Raw genomic sequence first — 19,421 nt, 5'->3', positions numbered from 1 at the left:
ACTACTTATCAGAATTGATTAGTTATCCAAAGTACATTATCTAGAAAGAGCAAAGTACTTGAATAGCTGGGATATTGAATTGAGTGACTAGTTATGTGGAGTTGACTACTTATCCCACGGGCTAGTCATCAGTCTCACCCTATGTTGCTTCAACGCACCAATGCAAAGTCAGTTATGATCAGAAATAATTCTTCCAAACTACATTATGCAGATGGAGCTCAGCCTCCGTAACAGCAGTTTTTATAATAATTATTATTATAACAGCAGTTTTAGATTATGAGATACACTTGTTCTATCTTGGAACTGTAAAATTGAGGACTCTTAGTGTAAATGTTTTTTCACCCCTCAGGCTGCTGAAATCCTCATACACGCATTTGTCACCTCAAGCCTGAACTATGGAAACTCCCTCTTGTCAGCCTCCCCAACTCTTCCCTCCGCAAGCCACAGATCATCCAGAACTCTGCAGCTTGTGTCCTCTTCCGCACCAGGCTCCATGATTCCCTCACCTCCACCCTCGCCCAGCTCCACCGGCTCCCCATCCCTCAGAAAGAGGATAGAATTAAAAATTCTCACCCTCACTTTCAGGGCCCTCCATAGCCTTGCCACCTCCAACCTCTCTGACCCCCTATCAACCTGTCCGCTCCCTCTGTTCAGCAGGTTCATCCAACCCGCTCCATGTCTCCCACCTGACCAGCCCTACCATCGTCGGCCGGGCTTTCTGCCCCCACCTTTGGCACTCTATCGCACAATCCCTTCGCCTTGCTTCCTCCCTCGTCTCCTTCGAGGCACGACTCAGGACCCTCCTTTTCGACCCTACCTTCAGCCCCACCTCCCTCATCCCAACCCTCCCCCACCCCACCATGCTCGGGGCCCCATCCCTGATTCTTCAGCACCTTGGGATGTCCTCCTGACGTGAAAGGCGCTTTACAAATGTAATTTTGTTGTTTCTACCATGGCAGACAACCACCAATGTATTTTCATTATTCATCACTATACAGTTTAGAACCTATCATGCAGAATTAATGGTTAACAATGAACTGCTCAGTACGGTGCTCACTCCAGGTCAGCCTGTCCGAGTTTGAAGGTAGGCTCACTGGGTTCTGCAACCTCAAGTTCCCCAGTTGCTGCTTGCTTAATGGAAGCTCCCACCACATCTTTATCAGTGCCTGTTTGCTTAAATGTGCACTTCCTGAATAACTGATACTGTTCACACGGCTGAAGGGGAAGCTATTTCACTCCTGACATTATGGTGATGTTGAAGCAGGAAGCCTGATTTATATACTTTTTGCTTCCATTTACCCTAATCACCACTATCAAACGAGCAGTACTAATCTTCTGCAGAGGATATCACTGAAGTGATGTCTGCTTTATGTACTGTACTGGATGCTTGGTTCTCAGGTGAGGGATGCTCCTCGAGTTTGACAGGCAATCCACTGGGCTTTCTTTATTCTGTACAGAGAACAAACAATACACTGTCAGTACAGATGCACATATCAATTTGTTTACAATGCATTCCACTAGCCAGAACAACTTCAAACCTACATTTACCAATGATGCGCCTGTGCACAATTTTTATGTACAGATCCATTCATTGTGCAAATTGCATCTGAATAAAATTACCATTGAAGCTTTCTTCTGCTGCAGTATCTGCATCCTCAAATACTCACCCTTCTAAATATCATCCGCATTGCTTCATTGTGGGGTGATCTTTCAGTTATGCTAATTAAATGCACAGGAGCTTTTGAACATAGGAGCAGTGAATCAGGAGGGTGATTTGACTCCTTAAAAAAATTCCTGAATTAAATACATCAACTCCTCCACTACGGCAATATTCAGTGTAAGTAGAACTAACCCTATTTTTAATTATTACTTTACACAATAAAATATTGTTCACATTTCTTGTATCGCAGCAGCTTCTTTGGGTCATGCCTTTCCCAAATTCAATTTTCCCTATTGACACACATGTTTTTGTCCTACAGTAGACCGATATTAATGCTACACCTTAGTACTTTTAAGTTAATGTTTCCTGTACTTCCTTGGAAAGTCCCTACATCTGGCAACAATGTACTCCAGAGGAAATCTGCCTCGTCTTTCATGTCCTCTGTATGATGAATGTAGAGCTCTCCTGGCAAAAACATTCTGGAACAGTCTCAAGACCAAACTTACTCGCTGCGCCCACTCAGAAAATTGTACTTTGTGACTTGTCATTCTGCATCAGATGTCTGTATTTCACACCCGCGTGAATGTCTTAAATACTTTTATATGATTAATTATTAAGATCCATTAAAATTGTATTAAACAAGTATCCCAATTAACCATTTCATTGCTATAATCGATATTGACAATGCATTCTGCTCAAGCATCCTGAAGGAAAAAGTGTAAATGTAATGGTATTAAAACCTGTAGAAAAAGTTACACAAACTGAATGTTTTTAAAAGGTACAATATAGGGGAATTTCTTGTCCAAAATGTTTTCTCCTTTTGGGTTCCCTTTGTTCCTGAGAGGGAAACAGAATTGGCTGAAGCTTGGTGATTATTTTTCATTATATTAATTTGGTCACTCATGATAATTTGAAATAATAATTTGCACACTCAATCCACGACTGTTTGTGGGACACTGCTGTGTGCAATTGGCTGCCGCATTTTTCCCACAAAATACAGTCAATTCACTTTACAGAATATCCTGTGAAGAGCTTTGAGACATCTCAAAGATGTGATAAGGCACTGTATCAAATCCAAGGATTATTATTATTATTTCTACTATAATTTTCACTGTGCAAATTCAGAATTTGTTGATTCCATGATGCTGGGCCATTGGTTTGTCACAATGGCTCAAAAAACTGTTGGTTCTTGTGAAATATAAACCCAATGAGTACTAAACAGCTCAAAGCTGAACCAGGCATCAGACCTCACTTGAATAATTCTTGGTTGGTCTTGCAGCCAAAGGAAATTACAATCAAACCACACAGTTGATGCAGCAATCACTACTCCCAATGTTTGCCTTAATTATACAATGAGGTCATCCATATAATTGAAACAAATGAAAGGGTTAACAAAAGTTCGATATTATAAGAGATTCTCATCCCATTAACCTCTGGATCCCAAATGTTTTTACCAGTCACAATCTCACTCTAAGACCTTCCCAAGTACATTCTACATATTAGCCAATATGATGGAATATTATTTCAAGTCTTGGATCTCATTGATTTTTTTTTTAGCACATGGAAAAATTCCCCCAATGAAACCACATTGTATAAAACCTGATTATTCAACTTTATTAACATCAAGACTTTTCCAATGATGGTATCATTTATTAACAAATAGAAAACAGACTGTGTATACAACAGAGTAACCCCTACAGCACTATGCATACACAAGGTAAAAATGAGTGCGTTCCAAACATTTCAACCCTTTCAAATCAGGTTACAGTCAATAACATTCTGACTAGTTGATTATATGTAGAATTCATCCACCACCTTCCCCATTTCCACACCCAGGAGAAATTCAGTCTCCTTACTGCATTAGCTTCATAGAATGACAGAAGATTATACCGTTACAGAACGTCAAACCCACCATAATAGTTGATTGGAAAGTTCAGGCTATTTGTAAGGGAATGCTTAGCAGTCTTAACTCTCGCAGAATAGTCAATATGAAACAAAAAAAAGTTGATGTAATTGGTGAGGAATATATGTTCTTGGTCCCAGTTCATCTCTGGGTCGACGACTGAAGGTTTGTGACAAGGTCTGTAATCCTGTTTATATTGGGTTTGTTTCAATCCAGTTTGACATTTTCTCCAGTAGATTGAACAGAATATCAGGGTATCTGAGGAGTATTTTTTTCTAACTTTTTATTATTTTTTTTAAACGAGAAAATAATCGAATCAGTCATATTAAGAAACTGTACAAAACCATAATGCATCCCTTGTTTTTATTAAATTCATCACTAGCACCAGGCTCCTGCTTTATTCATTGTTAACAGTTTTGTATTGTACAGTATCTGGAGAGAAAATGCTATCATATAAGAGGTTAAGCTCCAGTTCAATTTATTCATTTGTCTATACCTAGGAGTAGATACAGCAGCTATAATCAGAACAGTGGTTTAAGATTCCAGTCACCAGGATCAAATACAGAACTGCACTAAAATGGGCAGCTCTGCAACAAACACAAAGAACCCTAAAATCAGCAGAAACAAAAATATAAAACTTAACTGATAATAAAATAAAAAAGCATTTACAGCATAATGAATCCTGTTTTGCCATCAAGCAAAACATTTTAATTTCGGGAAAAATTACCAGTTTTAATAAAAAGATTTATAAAACTGCAAATGGCATCCCAGTTAAAACCCAAAAGGAAATTGGTGCACTTTACTTCAGCTAAAATTATAGTAATTAAAAAAGGGGAATCTCATGCACAAAGTGAAAAGGATTTGAGATGCGTTTGGAATTAAGACAGGTCCAAACAGTTCCTGCTTAGCCTAAGGATCACGGTGGAATTGGAGTCGCTGAGATCACTGCGCCGTTTACGATTCACTGTAAAGGAAAACTGAACAACGATTTGATATGGCTCGAAAAAATCACTTTCTGGGTCCTGAAAGTCGCAAGTTCTGATTGGATGATAGAAGTTACGTTGCATAGTGATCAAAGCTCCCGAGGTACTCCAGCGCAGCTCGGTAACACAACTGGTACTGATCCTGTGGCACAGAGAGAGCAATGTTCATTAAATAGTTCATTCTATCATACCAGAGATATTTCTACTACATAGTTAACCATTAGGTAAGGAGTACAATCATATGCGAATTGTTCCAGGTATATGAAATAAATTTCATCAATGATGCAACAAACTAGTACATATGTGGTTTACTTTCACATGTACGCGGATGACACCCAACTCTCTCCCTCTCTCTGCCTCAACAGGGGCTCCTACTGATCAGCTTTGCATTTGGCAAGTGAAGCATGTTTTTTTGATCTTAAAGGTTGGAATGTACTTTATTATCTTCATTTTAAAAAAAAATGTTTTCCATCTGCACCCACCCCTCCTGTTTCCCAAAACAGAAAACAAATCTAGGTGTGAGCCCAGACAGTGAGCATCAGCAAACTATACGACCATGGAGACTTCATAGCTAAGCTCAATTGTAATCATGCCCTCATCTGACATCCACACACAAACACTTTCCAACAGAGGTCACTGGACAACAATTAGTAGTCAATGTCATGAAACTGTATTCCGGGAGAGAAAACAGGAGGGCGGGGTGGGTGGAAAGCAAAATTTTTTAAAAAAAATCTTTAATGAATCAAATAACATTCCAACCTTTAAGATCAAAAGACCATGCTTCACTTGCCAAGTGCAAAGCTGATCAGCTGGAGGAAATGTTATTTCGTTTTATTAACCACACTGGTTGCAGTAAGTGTGTGCAGTTGGTAGAGCAGAACTTATTGTAATCTACAAGCATTTAAAAGGGCTCAAAATAGTTCTTGCGTTGCCGAAGCTTAGCCACAACAGAATCTGAATCATTGATATCATTATTGGGCCATTGTTGACTCACTATCAAGAGGGGAAACGAGGTAAGCAATTTTTTTTTAAAAAAGCTGGTGAATTAATTAACCGTTCCAACTTTGAGCTTCTCAGTAAAGAAAAGCCAAAAGTAAATGAAACACTTTATTTTGGGGATTGTGTGTGAACAAAAAAAATCCCTGCTTCTGTAGTTATTCTTTTTAATATTCATATGGGGCAGTTAACATCATCACAGGGTGCACATTTTAAAAGCTGGAGAGACCTTTTCAGGGTGTAAAGGGTTACAGGATCATCGCTATGCAACCCCCTCGGCACAGAGCTGCACATGCAACCAAGCTTCAATGATTCCTGAAGCAGTTCTCTAACTGTTTGGGGATCCCAGTGCAGTGGCAGATTCTGGTTCTGCCTCACCAACCATTAGGCACCTGCTGCTACAACTGTAGTTAATGAAAATCAAGTATCATTTCCTCTGACTGTTTCGTTTTGTGCTTGGGGAGTGAAGGATGGCATTTTCATTTCAAAGGTTAGACTTTAAACGTATACGTCAAAACACCAAGATCTGCTTTCAATAGTTTCAGGCACATGAAAGAAATTTAACATAATTCTCTTGACAGACCATAAACAACTCTAATATTACATGGATCACACTCACATTCCCCAACAATGGCTAGAGATTAATATCAATAACCCAGTGGAAATATTTTTTTGTTCGCCATCAGCAGTGTCAGCAGTGTTACATTTGTGCAGAAGAGACAATTTTAACCCTTTTCTCATGCAGGATCAGATGCCATTTCCTGTGGTATAAATATATTTCCAATTACTTAAAGAAATGGCAGCCTCATATTCTTTATGTTATTGAATATCCACTTTGGCCAGTGGCAATAGAGGTTCCATTTAGTGTCTTCCTTGCATCACATGTTGTAGTGGAGACTAGTGAAACTTAATCTGCTATATTCAGTGTACCCTCGCCAAAATATGGCTCTTTATAAAGTGGATTCAGATTCTCAACAGTTAGGCTGGTGGTCCCGGTGGTAAAGCAGTCCTCGACCACCTGTTCTATACAGCATTTTGAGTTGCATTATGTACTTTTCCCATCTTAACAAATGCTGAAACATCCTACCTCAGTCTGCACCATGGCAGGCCTCTGTGTTCGTAAGGTCTTCACTGTCTGAAACATGTCAACCACTCCCTCATACCTCATCCGCTCCAGTACAATACTCAGAGTAATGAATACTCCAGTCCGTCCCACCCCGGCGCTAGAAAACAAGAGAAACCGTGTGAACATAAAGCACCAATCATCTGTTTTTCCTGAATATGTATGGAAATTTGCCTTAATAAATTCACCTGTGATCCATAGCATGCATGCAGGAAGTGTGCTCTGTGTGCACTGTATGCAGGAAATCATGTCAGCAGCAACCTGACACTTGATCCTTTTGCGCTTTACTCCAGCGCTGAGCCAGGGAGGAGGGAGGTGACGTAAGCACGATCAAAATGTAAGATCTTTAGGTGGAATTTGAAAATGGGGAGGGAGGGGGATTGAGGGAGAGAGTTCCAGAGTTTCGGGATGTAGTAATAACCACCTTGAAAGTGAAGTAAGTTAATATTAATAAGAATAATAATCGTTGCATTGGATATAACTCCTTATCATGTCATTGAGACATCTCAAAGCGCTTCGCAGAATATAATATATTGTAAAGTGTATATTGTTTGCTTAGTTCTGGTAATTTTATGCATGTATTGGACTGACCTTACTCCAGAGATTGCAGGAGGCTTTGGCTGCTCGTGCTGTGTGCTTTCTTACCTGCAGTGTACAGTGATAGGTCCATCCTGCCCAAACTGTTCCTTGGTTTTGTGCACCTGACCGATAAAATCGATGAATCCCTCTCCGGTTTTTGGCACTCCTTGTTCAGGCCAGTCAGTGAATTGGAACTGTCGGATTGTTCGAGACTGACCATCCTGCATGAACAGTATTTGAGAATGTTTATCACAGATGGTGATATTTTTATTTACACCAATCTAATATGAAAAAAAGAAAAAGCCAAATATCCATAATATCTGCAAGAGGGAACCAACTGAAATAAACAGATTTGAGATAGAAAGTTCATTAAAATACAAAGAATGTACATTTAAAATACCATCATTACTTTTGTTTTACACTCAATGTACTGGATGTACGAGTCTCTTTAACGCTAATCGACACGATAAAATCGTCCCAGTGTTGGTGTGGAAGGAAGTGTAGTGAAGTGTTTTTTCAGACTATAAGTGCTGCTGTAAATGTTAATCACAAACTTGGCACCATGAACCCGGGCAGACAGAGGTCACCAAGGATTTTTTTGCATGGATTTTTTAAGCAAGCTTTCATCTGTGCAGCTTTGTTTTTAGCACTGCAGGTGTGCAACAGTAACATGGGTCGTCTCTTACTTAATTCCTTCCTTAGAACAGTTTGTTCTTCATTGGGCAGTTCCTCACTCCTTGCCATGTGAGGAACCCACAGTTGATCGTTCCACTTAGTTGCAGTTGAACATTTTTCAAGTGACCAACCATCACCTTTGCTAAAATAAAACTTAGCATAATTGCAGTTTGATAAGATGAAAAAAAGCTTATTGATTACCTATTTGGACATAGATGAACAAAACATTCTGTTATTTCACACTTACCCTGGCATCCGTTACTTTGAACTCCCGTAGGATGTATTGTGGCATGCTGTACTCAGCCATAGGATCCACTACAAAGTACTGATAGCGGGCAGAGCGCTCTGCTGGCCAGTACTGGTGGCACTTTTCCTAAAGAGAATTAAACAATAGGTCAGCAACACTAATCTTTTCATTGGTAGCCCCTTCCTTATGTATGTCACTTATAAACGGTTGAGGAACCATACCTCATTTATTGTGCTATTTCATACCTCATTTACTGTGACGAAATCTGTATTTGACATTTTATCATTTGAATAACCCAATGTGCCTCTGATTTAGTGAAGCATTACACTGTTGTAATACTTTTCAGTGTTTAGAAGCCAAGATAAAATCTGTTGTCAGGAGCACTAACCAAAATAATTTAGCAGTTGCTAACTAGCTTGAAAAAAAAATTAAGAAATGTGATCATGTACAGAGCTGTGAAACCACAGACATGATAAATATTTGAGTGGTAGCAAAGCCTGAATTTATATGCAAGCCAGCCATAGACATCTTGACTCCAAATTCATTACTTATTAGAAAGAAGCAAGTTTGTTTTTCCATTCACCAATTCCACCAAGATTCAGTACTAGTCATGTTAGTGACAAGTAAGGCTAACAAATGTGAGTATTGGATAACATTCGGAACCTGAACTTGTGACCAAAGAGTTGTGAATGAGGCACCTTAGCGGCTAAACAAAAATGTTGCGGATAGGAAGCAATATTCCACATAACTTGTAGAGATATTGGAAATATTACTTACTCGTCCCATTTCCCGCAGTTTCGTGAGCATGACTACAATGGTGGAATTGTGTTCCCACAACATGCGCCAGAAATCTTCAGTGGTCTCTGCCAGGGGTCCCTGTGTTGCAATATAAGCCTTTTGCTGTCTATAATATTGAAGAAAAATAAGGAAGGTTAGAAAAGAATAATCATCTCCAGTCTGAGTGTTTGCCACTTACTAGAAATAGAGAACAATGGGGGAAAATGAGGACTTAAGCAGAAGTACAGGACAGAGCAAGAATATGTTACCTAATGGAAGGTAGTAAAAGGCATTTATTGTTAATTTTACAATGACAATCACTCCAGTAGCGCTGCTATATTTCTGGTTTTATAGCATCACCATTTATTCAATCATTGTTTGCATTTTCTTCCAAAATAGTTCAAAGCTTTTAAAAAAAAACAAATGGTATATACATACGCTTTGTGTATTCTGAGGAGTTTATACCGTTTCTGACAGGAAATGGCTTGCGAATCCAAGACTCGGCCACCAGGTGGAGCAAGTGCTCTACGTGACACACTCCTCTTCAATCAGTATTCACCAAGCGCACGGGCAATGTTTTCCCTCGTTAATGGTATACAATTAATCTGTCTCGAAGGGTAGGCATCTCAAATAATCTGAACATGGACTCAGGCAACTTTCTGTGACATTCTAAATGATGATACAAATTGTAAAACCTGACTTCTGCTGAAAATGTAACCAAAGCTATGATTGAGACGAGCACGCCCCACAGATCTGAATTCGTATTAGATTGCGTAACGTTTCATTTGCGCAGCAAAAACACTACCTTTAATAAAGGATTGAAGGAAGAGGAAAAATGAACAGATTGAAGAAACGGGAATGGAAATAAGAAAGGAGAAAGGGCATTTACATTCCTTCCCAAGGAATTAAAAAGTCATGCAACAGGCACTGGTGCAGATTGGTAATTGCATAAAGGACAATTATTTACTGAGCAACACCATATTCCCACATTGCAGCAAATGCACCCATACCCTAGACAACAACAGTTAAAATGCTAAATCGGAGTTGGTACTGCGAGTTACAGTAATGAGGACCCTGCCTTGAGACAACCCAAAGATCTGTACTCTAATGAGAGATAATCCTGCCTGGCCCTGGTTTACCCTGTACCTGCCAGTGCAAAGCCTATATTGATGTACCACGATAGATAGAGAAGTGTACTGTAAGTGGTTTGCTGCCCTCCTCTATTATAATCATAATAATCTTATGTCGTTGACATGTCTCAAAACGCTTCACAGGATATACTGTGAAACGTATGTAGGCAAATGCCTTTTAAGGACTCAAACACTGTGGTTGTAAAGGAATATGATTGGGTAGTAGTAGAATCACAGCTTTTTAAGGAATTCATCATCGGCTATAATTATTAACAAAGCAGAAAACAGCTAGTAATTTTATTCATTAATTCTTTTAATCGGATCCTTCCAGTACTTTGCACTGAACACACTGAATGCCAATGTGTTAATCCATTGAAAGTATTTAACCCTGTTAGGTTTATTGCAAAGTTGTATACATTTGTATTGGACGTTCATGTTTACTGTAATATGTTTTTTTAATTTTTTTTTCTTACCGGATCATCAGCTGTCACTTGGAAGAAAACTCAGAATGGATGATTTTTTTAAAGCAATAAAATTTATGGAGCAAGCTGTCAGCCAGTCTACTGCAGCCTTGGAATACTGAACATAGTTACCTATATCCATCAATGAAGCTGGCATTGATGTAGTCCGAGCCTTCAACCCCTCGTATTGGCTGTAGGCAGACTCGGGTGGACTCATATGGCATGATGTTCACAAGCCGGTTCTTGAACTTGTTACAAGGGAGGTTGGCACTGATGAATCGTGAGGTATGTGCTTTGGAGTTTGCCAGGCGCTGAAAATAAACACATATGAGACATTTTACCAAAGAGCTACATTGTTCCGAATATTTCTACTGTTTTACTGAGTCTACGAATAAAAGATGGACGGGTAGCAATCAGAAGTTGTAATTAGACAAAAATAATCATTCTTGCCTCTGATAAACTACATACAACATCAAGAATGTCTCAAATATATTACCTTTCTGTATAGTGTGTGTATTTGTAGGCAAACACGGTAGCCAATTTATACACTGCAATGCTCCTCAAACATCTAGGAAGTGAATGTCCGATTTCATCTGGAGGATTGTTGGCCAAAAAAGCAGGAAGACCCTCCAAAAATAACACTCTCAATAGCACCCCAATGGAGAATCAGCCTGGATTATGAGCTTGATGTGGGGCTTGAATCCACAATCGTGTAACCCAGAGGCTAACACTCCCCAAAGCATGGAACAATATAAATAAGACGTACTGGATGAGAGAATTGTGGGATGCAGGTTCAGTAAACCAGCTCAGCCAATTTCCTGATCAATCACAATGCTGTTGAACAAGCCAAGTGGAAGCTTGGGTAGGGACCCCATTTAAGAGAGAAATGCACAGGAACAACAGGAGAGAATCAGCAGAATGCTCTCTCAGAAAGCTAGTTTGCAAGCAATATTAATCTAAAAATTAATAGATTCCTTTAATGCATTCTTCTGAACAAGGCTCATTTCAACAATTAACTTTCCACTTCTTCGCGGATGGTGGCAACTGTACTGACCTTGAATTCCAGCTCCATGGCTGTGACTGTCTCTGCTGGAGGAACCTGTGTGAGTTTCTGTATGTGGGCAAAGAGACTTCTTGCAGGAACCTCTGTGTTTCCGCATGTTGCGGCCTCGAGGAGAGCCTCATGAATGAAGATGTACTGATCCTCTGTCTGCACCATGTAATTCCGCTGTGCTCTCATGCAGGTGACGTGACCATATATATCAACAGTCTTCTCGTGCTTCATTCGTTCCAGCATTGCATCGATTACAACAAAGCAGCCAGTTCGGCCCACGCCAGCACTATGCACAAGGAAAGTACAATGATCAATTTTTTTATATATAAAAACTTCCTGTAAGAAGTTCAACCTCCAAATACAATTATGATATCCACAGGAAAAAAAACCACCTAAAATCATGAAAGTGTTTTCAATTCTAGAAATTCTTTACCTTGTGCAGGTAACAGCTAAGACTGTTACTGACTATGTAGAGAATCCTACTTTTGACTACAAATATATAGTCACTACATTTTACAATAAATTCCACAAAGCCCTTTAAGACATTTGGATGACCATGATAAGGCACGGGATCAAATGCAGGAAATATTAATTATTATTTGTTACAAAAATCACTTCACCTAACGGGCTGCACAACAAAACACAGATGAAAACTGTTTTCGATTGTATGTAGATGCTGAGTAAATGGAAAAGAATTGGAATTTTAGCAAGTAACTAAAATGATAGATTTTATTGCGAGTGGACAGTGGTCCGCGTTTTTCTGCAAAAAACGTACATTGATCAGATTTTGCAGATGGGGCAGAGGAGGCTACAGGGAAAAGAGAGAGCCTGCATGGATTATACTGAAATATTATACTGCCAGAATTTTCAGTTGTTTTATTTTTTCAACTAAGTGCTTCCCGCTAACATTGCAATATTTTAGCAGAGGCCTTTTAAGTACATTCCTGAATAATACATAGAAAAGGCATGTAGAGTTAACTGACCAACCTTTCCTTGTAAGATCTAATCTAGAATCGACACCAATTGCCATAATAGGTTGCTCTACACGCATCACCGCTCTACTGATTGACATGTACAATTCACCAAAGAACCCCTCTTTCTCTACCAACACATTGCCATTTGTGCTCCGAAAATATCTAGCACTTTGTATAATTATTCAGTGTCAGTAAAGCAAGGTTGAAACAACAATTTTTAATCCTGTCGCTCAAACTCTGCACTCCCAACTGGCGGAACCATTCCAACGGGTAGGCATGTGTTCTCACTGTTGGCAGAATGATGTGACAATACTCTCATGCATTTTAAGCCACTCCGTGCTGGGCACTAGGAAGCTCGCAGAGAGTTCCTGGCAACCCCCGGATAATTCGTTTAGTTTTAAATATTTCTTATGAAGAACTACAGAAAGCAGTTTCAAATTATCCACAAAAACCCAAATGATACATTTTACTTGCAGCGAATGCATTAGCTTGTACCAAGTTCTAAAACCATTCCAACTCTCTGTACCTGCAGTGCACCACCATTGGGCCGGCATCTGCGGGATTACAGGCTTTAACCCTCCTCAGAAAGGCCAGGATTGGAGTTGGATATTCTGGAACGCCGTGATCTGGCCAGGCCATGAACTGGAACTGACGCACCTCCCGTTTTTCACTTGAGCCATTCTGTAATGAGAAATGAACATCCAATTAGTATTTTTGACTGCAAGTTAAAGATCTTTTCTTTAAAGTTTATGGTCAAAGAACACAGAAAATGGAGGAGTCTCCTTCATCCATATTCAGGAGCTCCAATGAACATCATTTAATGTGCAGCAACTCATAAAGGCTAATATGAGTGAGACAGTCTTGGAGTCCTGTAGCTCAGTGGTTAGAGCACTCGCCTTGTAAGCGAGACACTTGGGTTCAATTCCAGGCAGAGGGCGAAACCTTGGGCAAGTTTCCTTACTCCACACAGAGCCTAATAATAATCCCTCCAAAAAAAAAATAATAAATTGGACTGTCTGTGGACACTGCTGCCATGTTTCGCCCACAAATGTACGGTCAATTCACTTTACAGCATATTCTGTGAAGCGCTTTGAGACGTCGAGAAGATGTGAAAAGCACTATATCAAAAGCAAAGGATTATTATTATTATTATTATTAGATGGAGAAGCGACAATTTGTTTGAGAACCTTTGACCAGTAGAAATTCACCTTGAGTTTTTAAATCAGCTGCACAGTGTTTGATTATGGGTTCAACAAAACATGCGCAGCATTTAAAACCTTTAAGAACTTCTTTTCATCTATATATATCTCATATAATATATTAGATATCATATATATAGCTATATACGACTTTTAAAAAAATATGCACACAAGCAACAGGATAATAGACAAACCTTGTATAGTGCAAATGTCCGGACAGAATATGTTGCTAGCTCCACGGTATCCAACAGAGAAACCTGAATCATTCCATATGTCTCTGTGCCACGGCATGGCCAGTATTGATCACATTTCACCTGTGGAAAAAACATCAAATGACTAAAAAAAAGGCAATAGGAAGAGGAAGCAGTGAAGAAGAGAGCTAGAAGGAAAGGTAGTTACCATTAAGCAACACAGCAGGTGATTCATAAATTCTCAGGACGTGTTTAGCTGCAAGATTAGGCCCTCAAAAAGAGACAGAACTCAAATTCATGCCCACAGTAATGGAAAGCAAGTATACTAACAGCTACAATAGTCATCGCTATAACTGTTAATGCACGTATTCCAAAAAATATGGAATGTTTTAATATTTAATCATATTGTCCGTGTACCTTTATATGTGAGTTGTCCTGGACGCACTTACCTACACAACATTTCAAATTAATAAACCGCCATTTTTGCAATGCATACTGTAGACTATGCATTTATTTGAGTTGGCTTAGTTTTTCTTTAAACAAAACAGACACACATTGAGTGAAATACTCCCTTATAATGGTGTCCCCAAGACACCAAAAAATTATTATTTGATAGAGAAACAAAAAGTCTAGAAACAAAGCATCATTTGATAGTGTTAACTGCAGTAATGGAAATGTCACCTTGTGTTTCACCAATTGCACTCAACCTGCTGCCAATTCTCAATACTCAGTGAGGGTTATGTTTCAGCCCCGATGTCCTTTTCAGTGTGCATGTGTGGGAGGTTTGGCAGATATAGTATGCATAAATTATGAGGGAGTTTTTTCTATTAAAAAGTGGAGTGGAAATCTTCAGCCTGCTGAGCAAGAGATTACTAATGCAGAATTTGTTTCATCTTCCTCACAGAAACTAATGAGTTCTAAAATCCTGCCACGTTTAGTTTCAATGCATTTTTATTACTACTGATAATAGGCACCTAAATAAACACAGAATTAAGTCTTCCTTTCCCCAATGCAAGATATTATTTACATTATTGCAAGTACTCTCAGTTGAGGCTCAGCAATAAAGCATTGACTCTCAAAGAGTTAAGGTTTAATAAATGCTCAACTCACTGTTATCTAATCCTGTGCTGTGGGAACCAGTACAAAGGAGCCCCACTGGCCTGCAGTGACAGAATGTTTGTAGCGTGATAGAAACTGCACCAGACAGCCTGCCTCACTCATACAGAAATAATTCTAGCCTGGAGAAAATAAGAGGTTTTTTTAAATTCCTGCAAAGCCAAAAGGGATCTGGAAGATCTGGAGCTGCAGGACTGAAGGCTTTGATTTTATTGCTTTGGTACAGCTGCAAGATCCACCTTTGCCTGTTTGTTCTGGGCAGCAAATTATAAATTAAGGAAGCTTTTTAGTTTTAACTTACATTTGTGTTAATAAACAATCTCAAAGCAAGTAAATATGTAAAATGCCAGGGTCACCAGCTGTATTTTAGGAGAGGGATAGGCATTCTCCCACAGAACTAATTGTTTTGAAATCTGATGCACCAAAAATGGAAATTTCTTATTTAGGTACTACCAGTTTCTGCCGCACGATATCACTAGAATACCACGCACAGTTTTGGTAATGCAGAATATTGGGAAAAAATTAATAACATTGAAGTAACATTTAAAAGAGAATGCAACTCTCCTCTGTTTACAAAGTAAAATCTTCAAAATTACCCTAAACTAGAATTACTTTAACCAAAAAATACAGATTAGAAAAAAAAATACAGTATTGTGCTTCCAATCAGATGGTGATCAACCAATCCTTTCAAACATTTCTAAAGCCCAATCTCTTTATTTGTGAGAGCCTAGATGAAAGTTCAAGACATGCAATACAGTGTTATGTTTGAAAAGGTGTAAATAACAAAAGAAGTCACGCACAAAATTAAATATTGATAATATTTCATAGGTTACGAGTAGAATTTGAAGCAGGGAAAGAGAAAAGAGATTAAATAATATTTCAAAAAGAGCTGTTCGGTACCCAAATGTCATGGCTACTTTATTCCAATGTTAATTATGATAGAGCAATTTTACTGTCATTTTTAGTGCATTTGAAATTTTGTATGTGCTTCTTGAAAGAAAAAATATACATTTTATAATAGGAATTTATCGAAAACAAGCAATTTAGACGCAGTGAAAACTGAAGAATTCTTTATCGAGAAGAATACAGTTTTTCAATTGGTATCAATATCTGAAATGTAGTAAACTCCTTTGCTAGAAAGGGAAAACAAGAAACTCAAAGTCGCTGCGAGGTTCACTACAAAAATGAGCATGTAAAGTAACAGCCAATTCCTGGGGAGGTTTGCATGGCTTTTTTCCTGCCACATGAGGTAACTGTATAAATCACAAGGGACTTTGTTGCTCAGGATCATTGTTGGCTTGATAAGTGGAAATAAAATAAAAATATCATCTTAGAGGCATCCATGAAATATTTGGTTTCGAAAATTTATACCATTAATTACTAAAAAAAAGTATTTGGGGATGAATTTAATCCGTTTTCTTTTGAGTAGATTCTGAGGTGCTGAAGTGATAAATTGCACTAAATCCTAATAAATTTAGCAAACTCAAATTAAGTTAAAAATCATTTTTTTAATATGTCTCACCAGTTGTGTATTGAATCAGGTGCTAACGTGCCACCACATAAATATTCAGAATACAATTGAGACTGAAAAAAGATTCAGTAGAATAAAATATTTTTTTTAAAAAAAGTTAAAAAAAACAAGGTACCCAGTTGAACGTTTAAACCCTTTTACCACTGATTCAAATTGTTGGACTTCACCTGTATGTTAATCAGTGTGTGTGGGGGGCTGGTGGGGAGAGGGTGGCAGGGGATTAAAACATCGGTTATGCTCGGTACCCGTTTATGATCCAATGATTCCAGCAGTGTGTATGTGTATGAGTGAGTGAGTGAATGAGAGAGAGAGAGATGGTTTAGGTCAGTGCCCTACATAATCAAATAACCTGCTGAGGTTTACTGGTCAGGCTTACACATAGTGATTGACCACTTGAATGACACCTGTGAGATGATACTTCAGGTTGGATCAGCACTTTCAAGAGACAAAAGAAAGAAACTGGTACCCCTTCCCCTCACCCACCCGCCATGTTCTCCTCCTTAAGAAATAATAGTTAATGACAGTTGAATAGTCTAGATTGCTACAAAGAACCCCAACTGTCCTGCTGTACTTTCTAACCCCTGTTGGGCAACCTGCATGGAAACCAATTACTGCTATTGTGCCTCTGAGAATTATATCCGTTCCCTAATAGCCTAATTCTTTCAAGTAGAACAGTCCATTGAGGGCAAGAACAAGAAAGAGCTAAAACGATTAAAGGTGTACGAAACTAACATCTCGTTTTAATATGGCATCTATTGCTTGTCATAATGTAAAAGGATTCTGGATTTAAGTTTAATCTGCCAGAGCACTGAGACTTTCCTACAGGTTTCACAACTTCTTGTGAAACATTCAAAAATGTTCTCAAATGTTCTACCGAATTTGAACCAATACTGTACTGTCAAAATGAATACCCAATGCAAATATGAATATTCTCTATTTCAATTAATTTCTGTTTCTGTCACTTAGTTTTCGATTACATTTATACTGATACATGGTCACAGATGAGTTTTTTTGATACAGTAATTCAGTGTATGCACATAAAGCTAACAAGATCGGCAACAAATTAAAGGTAGAGAGCTTGCACCAGCAGAACCTGCTCAGGTATTAAGTATGAATACGGTTCTTCCACAAAAAAACTGTTTCTCCTTTACTTTCCAGACAATCTGGAGTTCAAGATGTGTGCAAGCGAGGATATAAATGACAGTAGGTCAGTTGCTTCAAATCATAAGAAACACAGAAATCTACAGTCTAGAAGGAGGCCATTCGGCCCATCAAGTCTGCATTGGCTCACGTAGCAAGCAGATCACTTCAATCCCACCGGCCCGCCTTATTGCCATACCCCTTCATGCTCCTCTCTTTCATATGCCATCATCTCCTTCCCTCTTGAAAGCTACAATGGACTTTGTCTCCACCACCCTACTTGGCAGGGCATTCCACATCCTGATGACTTTCCGGGTAAATAAAAATTCCTCCTAAGTTCTCCTTTTGCTATTCTTGTATCTGTCTTATAACTATGACCCTAGTTACACACTACCCAATCAATGGAACCTTTGTGGAGCTCAAAATATTTTTTCTTGCAGCACAACACAATCTATATTTGTAGTGTTGGCTTTTTTCACCCATCCACATGCTTCACTGAAATCCCACAGACAACACTGGGTGCTATTTCTAAAGGTCTCACCATCATAGAACCACAATTAAAAGATTTGCTTTGTTCAGAAGAAAGCTTTGCAAGTGAAACCCTTGGCAATTCTGCATGATTGATTGGTATTTTAACTTCACAGAGAAAATCACTCAGACATATCATGAACAGAGACAACCTAATGTTCTGGCAATGCACAGAACATTTAGGATTCGGAAGAGTTAACTCTTGAAGAACTCCTACAAATTGTTAAATCTGCAGGAAAAGACTCATCAGGTTTTATGTTTCCCCTTCAAGTGTGAGGAGTTAAACAGACAGCTTAATGTCGAATCAATAAAGCAACACTTTCTAATTGAAATGTAGTTCAGCTATGATGTTCGTCAGTCTGAATGCTGTGTCAGTGAAAAGGGAAAGACCTTTCCTACTAGGCAAGGCATATCCTAAACTTTTTCCTCTCCTCTCTGAACTGATTCTTAATGTGAAACCATTACCCTGTTTACAACAATTCCCTTGTGTGAGCCAGTTCAACTGATGCATCTACGAACTGAGCAAGAAAGCACAAGGCCAACCTTTGAGGAAATCTAGCTTCATTCAGGCTCACCATCACAAATGTTGAAAATAAGCACTGCTGGGTGTTTCCGGACTGTACTAAAACCCAAGTAAAGAACAAGTTGGGTTTTCCAAGATTATCTGTTTTAATGATATGGAAGAAAACGTTGGTGACCAGCCATATTTATTGTAGGAGACTATGGACAGAACGTTTGTCAAAGTGATTTGAAAACTTGCACAACAGAAAAGCGTACTCTTTCAATCGATGTTGGGCCAAAAAANCATTTTGAGCATTTATTTTATTGCTGGGGTTAATGGGGTCAGAAATTTCTGCCGGCACAGGTTATGAGTGAAAGGACATATTCACATTTCAAGATTCCTTTCCCATCTCACAAGTTTTCCAAACGCAATCTCCCATTGAGGTCAAACATGAAAAGACTGATCAACTTTGCCAAACATTGATTAGTATGAGGCTTCAATGGCTCACAAATATACGTTTGAAGTGGTTTGGTTTCTTTCATGATATATTGACCAGACTGCAACATTTTGCATTTGGCAACCAGATCTTGATGTCTGGGTGCTCTGAAACACTCAGATCTCTGGAAATAAAATATATGCATCTTCAACCTTA

The 19,421-nt window shown here is 38.8% G+C and overlaps 1 protein-coding gene across 9 annotated transcripts in view; it reads right to left on the bottom strand.

Annotated features, from left to right (window-relative positions):
* Positions 1–3,248: 3,248 nt before the first annotated feature.
* ptprfa (protein tyrosine phosphatase receptor type Fa) overlaps positions 3,249–19,421 on the bottom strand; it is a 189,651-nt gene continuing 173,478 nt past the window's right edge. For all 9 annotated transcript variants that reach the window (XM_042335260.1, XM_042335263.1, XM_042335261.1 and 6 more), the window contains 9 exons: positions 13,956–14,075; positions 13,089–13,243; positions 11,589–11,874; positions 10,667–10,845; positions 8,944–9,070; positions 8,167–8,292; positions 7,311–7,465; positions 6,630–6,765; positions 3,249–4,688 (listed from right to left, as the gene is read on the bottom strand). In XM_042335260.1, the coding sequence (XP_042191194.1) occupies positions 4,620–4,688; positions 6,630–6,765; positions 7,311–7,465; positions 8,167–8,292; positions 8,944–9,070; positions 10,667–10,845; positions 11,589–11,874; positions 13,089–13,243; positions 13,956–14,075 (1,353 nt within the window). In that variant the 3' untranslated portion in view covers positions 3,249–4,619. The remainder of the gene's footprint in view (positions 4,689–6,629; positions 6,766–7,310; positions 7,466–8,166; positions 8,293–8,943; positions 9,071–10,666; positions 10,846–11,588; positions 11,875–13,088; positions 13,244–13,955; positions 14,076–19,421) is intronic.

Source organism: Callorhinchus milii, unplaced genomic scaffold, assembly GCF_018977255.1.
Source record: "Callorhinchus milii isolate IMCB2004 unplaced genomic scaffold, IMCB_Cmil_1.0 Scaffold5, whole genome shotgun sequence".
Classification (NCBI taxonomy): domain Eukaryota; kingdom Metazoa; phylum Chordata; class Chondrichthyes; order Chimaeriformes; family Callorhinchidae; genus Callorhinchus; species Callorhinchus milii.
This window is presented reverse-complemented; position numbering and strand designations above follow the sequence as displayed.